Source organism: Adelges cooleyi, unplaced genomic scaffold (genome assembly GCF_023614345.1).
Source record: "Adelges cooleyi isolate 19-005CV unplaced genomic scaffold, UGA_ACOO_1.1 ACOO_flye_CR_arks_rails_tigmint_CR_PRNA_376, whole genome shotgun sequence".
NCBI lineage: Eukaryota > Metazoa > Arthropoda > Insecta > Hemiptera > Adelgidae > Adelges > Adelges cooleyi.
Genome location: NW_026096053.1, coordinates 12,082,601 through 12,097,688, shown reverse-complemented (window position 1 = coordinate 12,097,688; position 15,088 = coordinate 12,082,601). Strand labels below are relative to the sequence as shown.

Sequence of the window (15,088 nt, the reverse complement as noted above, 5' to 3'; positions counted from 1 at the left end):
CATGGTTGTATCGACTTCATACCTAATGTATAGGTATAAGGGCATTTTTAATAATAATTTTACAGACATTTGATTAAGTGCTATTTTATTATTTCATATAACTAAATAGATTGAAATGCTTTGAAAAGTCAGGCTTGCAGCTTAGTGGTGATAAATGTAAAATGTATAAAGTATATTTTGACACAGTTAACACATTTAGGACAGGTGTTAAGGCTTAGCAGAATTATTATTACAGTAATTGCTGTAAGCAGATCGTCTTGCGTTTAAGACGAGATCAGACACGTCAATCGACTTCTGCTCATCTGCATTGACATCCGACAACGCATTCCTCGGTTGTCCATTGTCGTTAACTCTGGATCGCGGCCATAATCAAATCCAAATAATAGTTTAAAAAATATAATAATAATAAAGCAGCCTTAACACGTCTTCAGTGCTGTTGTTCTATGGACCTTACAAAAGTGCCTGTATGATGTTATAATATTACATATCCGCGTAGGACCATTATTGTTGTTGCTCTGTACACATGCATTGTGATATGTATGATCAATATTGTCTAAAAATATCGTTTATATTATTAGGAAGCATCGCGGTGTTGGATCCACAAGTAGTTATAACATCAAATCTCGTTTACATGCATTTTTACCGACCGTAAAAAATGATATATTGTACAGCAGCTATAGTTTTTGTAATATACTCTTATCATAATATGTTAGCATATGTTTTTGGACTGGAGGTTAAGGAAAAATGTGCGTCTCGCGATACCACTTAAAATTCGTATTAGTATATTAGATATGTTTACCATATACTCGTAAACATGTGTATATTTTTGTCCCTTCATAATTAAAGACAATTTTGAAAGCATATTTTATAGGTGTTGACTTGTACCTTTTCGTACACAATTCTGTTCTTCTCATCCTTAAAAATGTTTTACGGCTAAGACATCATTTTGTACCTCTTCATGTTCTATAGAGTTACTATACATGAAAAAATCTGTTCAATGAACAAAAGGGATCATCGGAAAAACCATACCTTCTCATATTAACATCGAAGCTAAAATGAAAATATGCTAACGGTTTTACCGACCAATTTGATTGCGTTCAACGCGATATTTTAGGTATATAATTATTTGAGGTCGACTTATGATTGTCTTGCGTGCAATTCAACGAGGACCTCAATGACAATTCATTAGATAGTTCATGTCCAAGTTGTCTATTAGGATTAGTCCTTCATTTAATTATAAACATAGTTGCTATAAAACACAACTGGGAAAAATACTTAAGAACTATATAATTTATCAAAACAATTTATTAACATTACAAATGACATAATTTAATTTTAATAGTAGTATATATAACATTATATAACATATATATATATAACATTTTACTAGCATAATCAGATCTAATGAATTTACATTTCATTGTTAGTTTTAAACGTAATTTGTGAACTAATAACTTAACATAAAAATGTAATTGTTCACGATCACGTGACACCATATTATTTATTATACAGCTGCTAATATGCTGATGATAGGAACTGTGATTCTAATTTTTAACTAGGTAAGCAAGCCGACCTAGTGTAGTGGGACTGGAAGCCTCTCATTCCGGGTTTGGGTACCACTAATTAATGTGTTTTATTTGTTAGAACCGATGAATTTTCCATTGAAGGGATTTGACGGTCCCGTCAGTCAAACTCATTCCTGAATCCACATGTCGTTTCAATCGTCTGTCGGATTGATGTTGTTTAAATGGTGCTCATGGATCGTGCCTTATCAATCGACTAGATAAACTAATAAATAAAGAGTAAATTTATAATTACAAATAAGACTATTCAAAGGCAATAGTTGATAAATGACGATTGCATATTTTGCTCTTGTACATTTCACTTAAATAACAATTGTACAATAGTACAGCAAATAAAACTTAAGTGATTTTGAAATGATTACATTTAATATTTTTGCTAATTTCAATTTTTTTCAATATTGTAATAACATATACAGGGCGATTATTTTATCATGGGCCAATCAATATCCCACTGGGTTTAATTAATAATTGAACTTTTTTTTTCCATAGTGGTTTTATATAAGGTGATTCCAAAGCTGGTTAACTACCAGTCAAAATGTTAAGTACATTATTCCGATTTAAAAAGTTAATAAAATGTACGCGTTACCGTTTAAGTTTTAAAATTTGAAATGAAAATAATTGGTTTAGGAAGGGAATGGGAGCGTAAAAATGTGTGGAATATTGTGATTCCGCCATTATTTACTTTAAAAACGAAGGGCCCAAGGGTAATCACCTCACAACAATTTTTCTTGTTTTATACCATTATAAAAAAGAGCACAAGACGTCCAGGCTGCAGTCTATTAAAATGGACAACCGGTAAAGTCCCAGTTTCTCGTCCACTCACATCATATTATACTTACAAAGTATGTTTTTTTTAATAATAATTTTTTCAAGTATTAATATTAATGTTAGATCAATCAACAACGTACCTAAAAGCACCGAACTCTTATTTAAATGATGAACAATTTTTAAAAATTGCCCCTTATTATCGGCTAAACGTTAAAACGCAATATAACATACACCAAAATATATTATGTTGTTTCAAGTACCCCTTACAGTTTAAATATTTATTAACTTCTAATTCATGTAATATTTTAATTGTAAAATAAACCTATTTAATAGTTTTCAAGTTATTTTACTCAGTTTTGATGTAATTATATTCAGCTAGTAAAAAATAATTGTATATTTGTATAGTCATTAACAAAACTCGTCCATTGTTTAGCGTGGGACAATTCGATTAGTGATGCTAGGACTTAGAAAATCTAAAAATAAAATAGGTTAAACAAGTCACAATAAACATATTATTATTAGTAGACGGGTTAGGTGTTAACTAATGTACTTTGGGAAGTAAAGAAAGTTTATCAACAATGTCTGTAAGTATCATAATAAGTTTATATAAAAACGAACGTAGTGATGTATGGTATTATCAATCGATAAAACTGATACTAAAATCGATTTTTTTTATCTAATTTTTGAAAATAGAGATGTGATAATAATACAAATTTGAAGTTTTAACTTTTGAAACGTTAACGAGCATTAGAGAAAAAACTAAAGTGAACCAAAGCTTACTTGTAAATTCAGGTTCATATTTCATTTTCATACACCAATCATAGGACTTAAAGGTTATCATTTAAATTTTTATTTCTTATAAAACACCTAGGGTTGTTTATATGAGACTTGGAGCTATTAAAATGATCAAAATATATGCGCTTTTTTAAGTAACTAAAAACATTAAAATACACATATATATATTTATAATACTAATAATTATTAATTACTAATATAATATTAGTAATTTCAAAAATCCCCACACTCGAAAACACAAAATTCAAAATGTTGAGGTATCCTTCAAAACCCTTAAGCTTTTCCTCGCATTTTATTAAATTATTTGTGCATGTGCATAGTGCAGTTAAAAAATATTAGTAAAACCCGTTTACATAGAATAATAGGTACTATATTTAAGGGGGCTCCGGTCGGTCGTGGTACTTTTTTCAATTTTTAATTTTAACCCTTTCTAAATTTTATTTTAAAATGTTGAAATTTTATAAAATGTTCAAACGTGTTTTATACATAGTAAGAATAAGATATCAAAAAAGTACGTCGACCGATCTCAAGTAAGTTTCATGGCAAATTCAAATCTGTTTTCATATTACTTATCGGATCACTGGTTGAGCCTGTGCGGTGGAACAAAAAATGTATGTTATATTGACTAAAATGGCTTTTACTCATAGACAAAATGATTTAAATTAAAAATAATACCTTGAAGCTTATACAAATTAACCGGTAAATTTATTGACATGGTCGAAATTTATTTAAGCCAATTTTTTCTTAAATATTGCCTATACAAAACTCCTTAAAAATGGTCTGTATGGAGCCTCCTTAAGGAAAACAGTTTTATTCTGTTTAAACAATTAAAAAAACCTACTGGGGTTTTACCAGTGGCTGCCGCCTGTGTCGAGTTATAAAGTGTGATATACGAGTGCAGTAAAACTTTTTGCTTTTCTTTTTCTTTTTTCAACAGCTGTTTAAGCGTATGAAAATATCATGTATCAAATAAAAATTTTACAATTTTAATGCTTAATTAATTTTTTTCTGACTATTTTCTAGACTTCAGATACCTATATTTTCCACCAACTACTGTTTGTATTTACTATCCACCGGATGTCACATCAATATATTGAAAGAAATTCTGATAATCCCAAATAAGATGCCAAAACAAAAATATTTTTAAATACTATTTTTATGATTGTACTTAAAATATGTTTAGATGGATCGTGTAAATTTTATGATTTAACGTTAATAGTTAAACATCAGCTGTTCAATTTTACATTTTAAAATAGATACATTAACAGCAAACAGTATTTTAATGTAAATAACAGGTGTTCTATGTATATATGCTATTACAGAAACTAGCGATTCATCTACTTAATAAATTATATTATAGTTATGTTATTTGACACTCAATAGGTTTTTTGGATAAGTCAATAGGATATTACTGAATAATTACATGAGTTATTCAGAGTAGAATTTAGTAAACACAAAAACGAAAACTACTCCTACGCCTATATACTGACTCCAAACTACAAAGTAGTATTTTTGTTTTTTAACCAGGCTTGGAGATATAATCTCCTTTAATTTCACAGTCTAGTGGAACTATAAATTAAATTTAATTATTTTCGCTAATTAAAATATATATTTCAATGCGTCATATTTGACATAGTTATTTTAGAAACATATAAAACTATACACCTTATTTATTACTACTATTTTTTTTCAGACGTGGCTTTTTTTTAATTAAATTATTATTGTATACACTACTATGTGTATATTTTATATTAATAAAAACATTTTTAACGCTTGACCATCGTGAATATCTAGCTGATTTTTAAACCCGTTCTATTTTGTTTACTTAGAATACAATTTTTAAGAAATCTAACACATTTATTTAACATAAACTCTTTGTAATAAATGTTTATAGTTTTCTGAAAATTGCAACTAAAAGTAATTAGTAGAAACTGGTTAACAGTCAACATTTTCAAAATGTTTTTCATTATTCATTGTTCCCGTTTAAGATTCAAAACCTAATAGCGCTCTAGAAAATACTACAAAAGTGTAAATATTTTCCGAGAAAATAAGTGTCTACATTAAATGGATCACCCGGTATATAAATAATATAATATACCGGGTGAACCATTAAATATGTATATAATCTTAGTATTATTACAATGTTGTTTGTAAAGTGACTAAATATTTTAGTTTTCAGCTGTGTAAAATGTAAATAACGTTTATGTTTATCTATCTGATAATTTTTTTTTTAGTTGAATAGATGACTATTGCTCTGTGATGCAAAATTATATATAACAAGGTCAAGTAGGCGGCAATTGTAAATAAAAGTGCTAGTAAATTTTCTTTTTTTTTCAATTTATACTTTTACAATATACATATTAAAACGTCTGTATAAATTTAATTAAATAAATAACAATTATACGTTATACCTGCAGCACACCTACATAATAGTTTTCTATAAAATACCTCCGCTACACTACATATTATTTATTACCCAAGGAGTAAAGTATAGGCAAATTATCGATAAAAATCGACACCAAGCTAACCTTGAACAGATTATTATAACATAATGGAAACAAAATAATACCCAAGAACACGTTTTAAGACATTTTTAATTTACAATACAATCGGAACGCGTTTGGGTTATACATATTGTATTTTCAAACATAGTTGTGAATCTAGTAAAAGTATTAACAACTAAAGAAATAGTTTTACATTCAAAAGAACCAACGAATTGCATCTTCTTGGCTCTTCATTAGTATAAGTAACAATGCTTAATTTTTATTTCTGGAAACCTGAAATAATGTGAGTAAATAAATGGTTAACCATGGAACAAATGTATAAAAATTATTGTGTCAGTAATCCTTGTTATTTTTTTTCTAGGGTAAGGGTTTTTTTTAAAATAAAGTTCTCAATAGATCTGCCCAGTCTAATTTTAAGACCAAAAGTATAAAAAGAGACAAAAAGACGAAGTTACTAACCGTTCCAGTGGAATGGGTTAATAATATTCCTTGTTTGTCGCTGTTTTATAATCTCGTACTATGTCTAAAAAATATCCCACACAAGTTTGGAACTAACCTGACTATTTTTCAAAAAGTTATAGCGTGCCGTGGTTAATAAAAAAAACAAGTATACATTTTTTGGGCGTTGTTTTTGATTTTAAAGAGTATCTTTTGGGTACGATTGCCGTATTCTAATCTATGTAGACAAGTCTCAAATTATGAAGACATCGGTCCGATGGTTAATAAGATATTCCTCTTCTTTCAATATTCTATTAATATCTTGACCCCGCACCGAAGCAAAATCATGTACTTTTATAATTGTAACAAACTTACAGCCAACGGCCGTGCAAACCAGAAGGTAAAATATTATTTCTATATTTCAGGCTACCGTAGTGTTGTTATCGGTCACATTGTTTAACAACCATTTTTCAAGCCGATAAGAGCGAGAGATATCAATAGAATAAAACGCCAAAAATAAAATGACGGGGGCAGTCATGGTTAACGGCGAAAATAATAAATCATAATAACAATTTACATATTATTATGTCTCTGGTAATCACATTGCGGTGTTATTGGTTTTGATAAAAATAGTAATTCGTCGTCGTTGTTGTTGTTGTTGTCGTCGTCCCGACGAGAGTGTTTTGTTTTGTTTTCAACCGTCGTATCGGCCATCTACCTACGATTCGTCGTTGAGTACACAAAAATAACATTATACTTTGCAATAACAACAAGCCTAACGATATTATTATAAACGTAGGTATGTATATATTTATATATAATGTAATAATTCGAATCGTAATAGCATACGATGCCGATAATGACCGACCGTAGCCGACCAAGTTGGAACACACAATAATGGATATTTAAAACAAAATATTTTGTACATTATAATAATATTATTGCTCGGTAATTATTCGGCGTTATTCCGTTTGGCGTACACGCGCCACATGGAATAATAATAGTAAAATACCGAATACGTTTGTACTTTGTACAAACAGCTGTCGCCGGTGGGAGGACCGAGGACGCCGCCGTCGCGAAAACGGCCGTCCGATGGCCGCCGCTGCCCCGGTGCGCACATTTCCATTCTCCTTGGCCGACGCGCTTACAACGTTTTTGACATGTTCACGGTGGTCTGATAAAGAACAGAGGATCCGGCACAGCTGTTTTTTGTTTTGTGCCGGAGCCCGCGTCCCGCACACAATCGCCCGTCTCGCCTGTGCACACACACACACACACAGCACAACAAACAAACAATATATGTACATATAGACACACACATACACGCATAGGTTTTTTCTATGCACGGTACTAGACGACTACACGTAGATCGGCAAGGTTTTTCGGTGCGTGCGTGCGGTCCACCAGTCTAATAATCGCGTGCGTTGTATACTATTATTATTATTATTATTATTATACATAGTATAGACAGCCACCGCCACCGCCACCGCCGCCGCCGCCACTCATCAGGACATTAGTCCGCAGTCGAGTGGCCCGAATCGAAACTGATTACGACACGCGCGCCAGTATACATATAGATACAGATACGCGCGCGCACACACACTTACGCACATATACTCGCACACACGCATACGAGATAGCACGCGCGCGCGCACCCATCCCGTGTGTGTGCGTTTTTTTTTTTTTTTATTGTTATTTATTTATTTATATTATTATTATTATTTATTGTTTTTTCGATCCGCCGACCGTGCCGACGTCTGTAGAACGCGGACGACGTGTACGATACCGCGGGACGAGCCTGAATTTTCACCGTCTGCGTCGCCCCGTCAGAATAATCGGCCGAAAGTCGTCGTCGTCCACCAGTCCGACGACGGCGTGCACGCGCACAGAGACGCCGCCGCGGCTTTTGGTTCGTCCGTTTTGACGCGTGTCCGATGTGCAGCAGCGACAACGCCGCCTCCGCCGCCAGTCAACAGCAGCAGCAGCAGTTCGATCGTCACGTGGTACACACCCTCCACCCGAGGCCGGTCATCTGCTGGTAAACAAACTGTGCACACACACACATTTTTACACCGTCACCGTCGCCGATTGTTCCTTTGCAAACACCACACTCGCACGCAAACGCACGTACGGACCGCCGCTCCGTAGTTTTTTTTCGCCGTCGTCCAAAAACCACACGCCCGGTGAACCGCCGCGACCGCTCCATCGACCCCGTCATGTCGGACACGGATTGGACGTTGCACGCGCTCAAGTCCATGCCCGGCAGCCCGACCAACGTGCAATGGGCCCCGGACCACGACGTGACGGGCGTGATCGCCAAGCTGGAGGGCCGGGAACTGGAGTACCTGATACGGCAGAAGCGCATCGTTATCGGACGGAACAGCTCCAAGGGACAGGTGGATGTCAACATGGGCCACTCGAGTTTCATATCGCGCCGTCACCTGGACGTGCTGTACGAACATCCCAACTTTTATCTGACGTGCCATGGCAAGAACGGCGTGTTCGTCGATGGCGTGTTCCAGAGGAAAGGAGCCCCGGCGCTACAATTGCCCAAAAGGTACGGACAGCGGACGGCCGACGGCCCGCCGCGCTGTTAGGCATAAAAAAAAAAAAAAATGCACATGGCGAGCTCAACGCTCGGCCATTCGAGCCGCGCCGCCCGGTGTTTACCTACAATATTTTTGTTTTCCAACATGATACGGGACGCCAGCGAATTAATAAATATAAATAAACACCACAATATTACAATGTTGATGATGATAACGTGTTTTTGTTGTTTGGTTATAAATGGCTGCGCGCAATCATAACGGGTTTTCAAGGTCTCCCCGTTGCCAAAGTTCGAACACGAGACAATTAAATTCGATTTCTTATCACCGCTATTAGACCTAGGTTGTTACGTTAGGCGTGAAAACCAACGTCAATAATAACAATTACAATGTCTTATCCGAAATATAATTCGTTTGACGAAAATAACGTTGTAATTGGTATTGTTGATTCCGTGTGTGTTTGTGTGCCAAGACACCGCATACTGTAATATTTGGTCATAATAATATTATCCATCTTAACTAGAGTCTAGATTAGTGTTTGAGCAATCGGTCGGACAGTCCCATTTGGATAATATCGCTATACTGTTTACAATTTTTCATAGATAAATATCTATGTTTATATAATGTCCACTTTATTTTCCCAAATCAACGATAAATTATTATTTTGATCTGAACAATTATTATTTCAATCGTATTCGAATATATTACCGTCTTCAACCTACCAATTGTATGTTGAATTCACATTTTGTGGTTCCGCTTGTTTTAAATATATTATTCCTTATAAAAAAATTAATTGAAGAGACTAAAATTTACAAAATAAATATATTATTTATTATCCTTATTTTTCTGATTAGGTGATAACATATATTGTATTGGTAACTATTATTATTATTATTTTTTTATATATTTTATATGTAGGCTGTCACATTATCTTATCTTGCCCATATTCGACAATATTGTAATAGAATGGTATTAAAGGAATTGATTATTATAAAATGAAAAAATTAATTACTTTTACATTGATTTTTATCTATTAAAGTTATTGTCTTAAATTTCAGACACAAAATCCTCATTTCCAAGTCTTTTCACTTAAACCATATTATCAATAGGTTTTGCAATTTTGGTCAGTTAGTTTGTAGGTGGTGTTTGTGAAATTGATAAATTGATAGTAAATGTCTAGAGAATACCATAACAATGCTAATAATGTAAAAAAATACCCATATATGTCCAAGCACCAAATAAACTCTTCGAAATCAGTTAAGAACTTATCATTTGCGGTTATGCCTCAGTCATATATAAATGACTATATTATTAGCTCTTCATTAAATAACAAACTTTTATTTATTAATATTTTCTAATTAATAATTTCAAATACTCAAATGAAAAATAGATTTTGAATTATAAGTTAATATATTACCATTTTCAGGTGTTTAATGCGTTTTCCAAGTACCACTATACGATTGGTGTTTTACTCGTTAATCGATGAAATGGCACCACCTCCAATACTTCAAAATACGCTTATTCAAACACAAACCAGAACGGCCACTACGCCATCTAGGAGTTATGCCAATCCTCTGAGCATAAACATACCCCCTCAAGTCATAAAACAAGAGTCGTCTACATACTTGTCAAAGGAAAATAGATTTATGAGTCCTTTTCCTTCACCTACAGGCACTCTTAGGTAAGTTAGATTAAATTTAATTTTTAACTCTAATATACTACTTTTATTAAAAAATACAGATTAGAACTTATTTATACTATGCAACTTGTTTAAAACACATCTTGATTAACTGAAAATCTTATATTACGGAATTTGTTTATGGACCCGTAAATTCTGCTTTTAGAAAAGTTTCACTGAACCTATTTATTTTTACCTTGATCTTTTTTTTCTAACTAGTCAATTGTAAAATCATTTATTAATTTATTTTTTAGGTGAGATTTTTTTTCATAACAAAAATAAATACGTATTTTTGTAGATATTGGATATTAATTTTATACTCGTTAATTATTTGTGCTTTGTATATTTTAGTGCTGCCAATTCTTGTCCAACTAGCCCTAGAGGAGGCCATAATAGACACACACTTGGGCCTGATCTACAAATGGCAGCGTACGCAGCCGCTGTAGCAAATCCTGGTCAAATCGGAGTCATAGCTACACCGACGTCTTCTGCTATTTATGTAGATGATAGGTAAGAAGACTGGTTTCACATTATAATATATTTGTGTTATAAATGTTATAAAATTAGAAATTATTTGTTTAGTAAACACCTAGTAATGTCTAGTCAAAATAATCGAGACGAAGAAACTAGCCCAATAGATAACACTGTGTTTGATGTTAGCATTGGTAGTGAACAATACGTTGGGGATTTTTATAGAAATGGAACATCAACATCTACTGTACAAAGCTACAGTCCTCCAGAAACTGTGATTCAAGATAGGCCAGCTACTACTATCAATAACAACAATAGTAACACTAATTCGAAATCCAGAGACGAATCTAAACCACCTTACTCGTACGCTCAACTCATCGTACAAGCGGTCGCCTCGGCCTCAGACCGTCAGCTTACTCTCAGTGGGATTTATTCTTATATAACAAAAAACTATCCATATTACCGTTTTGTGGATAAAGGTTGGCAAAACTCGATCAGACACAATTTATCTTTAAACCGTTATTTCATAAAGGTAAATATTTTAAGTTTATTTATAGTGTTATGTAAATTTACTTATGTAGGATGACTTGATTATTAAAGATTATTAAAAAAAAAATATAAGTAATTTAGTGAATTACTATATTTGAAAATGTTTTTATTTAAACAATTTGGTTTACTAAGTACACTATTTTGGGAATATTGCCATTGGGTAAACCATAGATTTACAATTATTATCATTCCAGATGTTTGTGTTATCATCCAATGTTTTCATAATGCCACCACTTACCGTGAATATATCCATTTGGGTGGTCTTTATGTGGGATTTGGTACAAACAAATTCACAGCACCCCTAGATCAATTCCAAATGATGAAAAAAAAATTGTTTCACTTTTCCTCTCTCCTCTTCGTCGCCCTATATCAGCAAGAGCTTTTCGTTTGTTATTTAATGAGTGCTCCTTGTCTTCCTGGCTTAATCCAATAAAAATAGGAGTTGGGTAGCCCATAATTTTTTTTTCATTGTGTGTAACATGACATTTTTGCTATAAGAAAATTGAGTAAAAAAAAATATATATATATATATGATTTGATTTATACTGATCTAGATTGATACTTATTTGTTATTATAATATTTTCATTTGTTTTATTCAGGTACCTCGTTCGCAAGAGGAGCCTGGAAAAGGAGCATTTTGGAGAATAGATCCGTCTTCTGAACAAAAATTAATCGAACAGGCATTTCGACGTAGACGAATAAGAGGAGTTCCCAGTTTTAGGCTACACAACACATTTGGAATGTCTTCAAGGTAATTTAAATATTACATTTAAACTGAACATCACTACATATTGTTTGTACAAATTTACCCTCCTGCATTTGACAACTATTATTATTAATAGTAATGAACTATACTAACTACATTAACAATATAACAAATTTAACCAATAGTTGTTTACCTGGTCAAACATAATCATATTTCTATCAGTTTACCCTGAAGTGATTTTACTTAAATGTTCACGTCAATAACAATTATATTTATATAAACAAAATTATTTAATTGTAAAATAATAAATGTTTTTCAAAAAAAATTTTGCGGTTTATCTTTTAAGACAGTTTTTCCAATAAGATTTAACAAAATTTGTTGACTAGTAAATAACAATTGGGTTATTAAAGTCTTTCTTTGTTTTTATTTAGTAAAATATTTAAAACAATTTTGATTTCTATTATTCAATTGTCGGATGCTACTACTACTTTAGGTTTTGTTAGGGCTGTATGTAAGGTAGTATTTTATATTGGTTTTGCATAATCGTTGTAGGAGTGCACCGCCGTCGCCTAATCATCTTACCGGCGGTGGTGGAGGCGAGTTATCGATTACAGACTCGTTATCCCGTGAAACGTCACCATCTCCTCCGGTTTCTTCGTCGGACCAACCGCAAGAAGAAACCACTCTCCCAAATACATCTATTTCAAACCAATCTAAATCACCGAGCAAAATTTCTCATACAAATGGTGTCCTTCATTATGTGTCGTCTACCGGTAAATGTCCATTATTTATTTTTACACGTTCACAAAAAATATTTTGTTTTTTATTAATACATTATGTATTAATTTTTTTTATCGTATTCGACAGCTAATAGCGAGAATTCTGAAATGCAAAGTCCTCAGCAGTTGACATTTTTAAAGTCTAGATTAGTCTTACCAGTGACGACTTATAGTAAATCGGCTAGACATATAACCATAGTAAATAATGGACTTCAAACATCTCAATCGGGTAAGATAATACAATTCGGTCATGCTTAATTAATATTTAAAAAACTTATTGTGGATTTTCATTGTTAATATTAAACTTTTGGTTGTTAACAGGAAGTTCGACAAAAACTAATTTGAATTTTATCGCTTTCCCACCACCACCACTTAAAGAATCAATGTTACCACAAGCACCTGTTATTGTGCAGGCTTTAGACCAGACTTTTGACCCGTCAGTATTTATTTACCATTTAACTTATGTTTGTATTTCATGAAATTAATAAACATAATTGTGTTCTGTTTTAAATTATAGTTCTAAATTGAATCATACTTTAAACATTGAAAAAGCGGTCAACCATCATAAGACCGAAGCAGTCGAAGGAGAAGAGGACATATCTCAAAACAATCCTACTCAAGGTATAGAAATAGAGTCTAGTGATTTTGGAATTCAAGACATCCATGAAGAAATAGTTGAAGACAAAGTGACCGAAGAAGAATGTGTTGAGGAGGTAAAACAATTATTAAAAGCCTGATGACAATTTTTTTAAAAATATTTGTAGTTTATAATTTTCATAAGTAAATTTTACATATATTTTAGCAAAAAATAAACGACGAGTCTTCTGAAAACCAAGTCAACCAAAGAGAAGAACAGAAAGTTGTCGACGAAGAAATGGATGAAGAAGGCGATGAAGAAATAAAAGACGAGAGCGGATTTGAAGAATCCAAAGATGTTGCTGACTCAAATTATTCTGACAATTTTCAAGAGCCACAAGTAAAACGTGCTAAATTAAATTATTTTCAACAAGAAATTAATAGTGTCCCTTAAAGGTAGTATAAATATTATTATTAAACATAAAAGTTTTTATTGTTATATAAAATATTTATAATAGCTAAAAGATATTTTATTAGCTATTTTCTGGAATATGTTTTTATTGTACATAAGAATATGTATAAAAAATAAGTGGGCAACAAAGTTATTGTTAAAGTACATTTGTTTTTTTCAAAATTAATTTAAGCCTAAATCAAACAAGGTTTTCTTCTGTAAAATACTAGTTATTCTTTTGATTTGCGTAATATATATATTTTTCTGCTTCAATATAGTTTTCTATAAACAGTATATATTATGATTATTTTACTATTGTTAAATATAAAACACAATCATTGACTAAATTTTATTCATGTAATATTGTATTTATGCAAAAATGTTTTTTTTCTCTATTAACTGCTCATATATAATTTATATGAATAATCATATTACTTATATATAATTGCAAAATATTAAGTAAAAATTAAATAGTCCCTCAAAATTCTCTCGACAGTTCTTATCTATTTCTTTTTTCTTTTTAGTCTGTCTAATCTAAATATGTTCCTTGTAAATAGCCGTAATAACATATCTATTGTATAAAACGAATATTGAATTGAATCACTTGTTTTTTTTTTCGGTTGGTAGGGGCTATTTTCTTTTCGAAGTGCAATTTAATTCAAATCTTTCTATTTTCTTTTGTTATTATTTTTTGTTGATTATAAATGTTATAAAAATAATATAAATTAATTTGCCATCATTTTGAAACTGCATGTGGACAAAAGCTCTATTGGATTAAATTGTTTTTTTTTTTCAGAACTAATTGTGTTTCATTTCATTTTTAAATATGTGATTAAACATTTTATATTGTGCAAAAATAATTATTATTTTTATATGAAATAAGTTTTTGTCTACTTAAAAAAAATGTGTTACCATTTGTGTTTAGAAAGTTTTAGCTTACATTAAAATTTAATTGATATTATAAAATTGAAAAAAAAATATTGGTCTCATTTGTTGGGGTAGAGTGAAAAGAAACAAAATTTTATATTTCAGAAATGTATTATGCAATATTATCTATTTTAATTATAAATTATGTGTAATTAAAATATTTTTCAATCATCAAATAAATATATTTGATCTTCTTTCGGTCTTTTAATTTAAAACAAATGTTTATAAATTGCACAACTTGCAATGTATAAAATATATTTTTAAAAATAATACCAATTGTATAGTTTTTGCAAAAATATTATTTAATTGAAGTTGT

General features: G+C 31.6%; 1 protein-coding gene across 1 annotated transcript; it reads left to right on the top strand.

The window, feature by feature from the left end:
- The first annotated feature begins 7,804 nt into the window (after positions 1–7,804).
- Positions 7,805–14,114, top strand: LOC126840805 (forkhead box protein K2). The gene is made up of 10 exons (XM_050576760.1): positions 7,805–8,645; positions 10,061–10,315; positions 10,664–10,822; positions 10,895–11,315; positions 11,933–12,084; positions 12,592–12,812; positions 12,907–13,047; positions 13,140–13,254; positions 13,336–13,531; positions 13,621–14,114. Exons 1-10 carry the CDS (start codon positions 8,305–8,307, stop codon positions 13,846–13,848), a joined length of 2,229 nt encoding a protein of 742 aa, XP_050432717.1. The 5' UTR covers positions 7,805–8,304; the 3' UTR covers positions 13,849–14,114.
- The last annotated feature ends 974 nt before the right edge of the window (positions 14,115–15,088 follow it).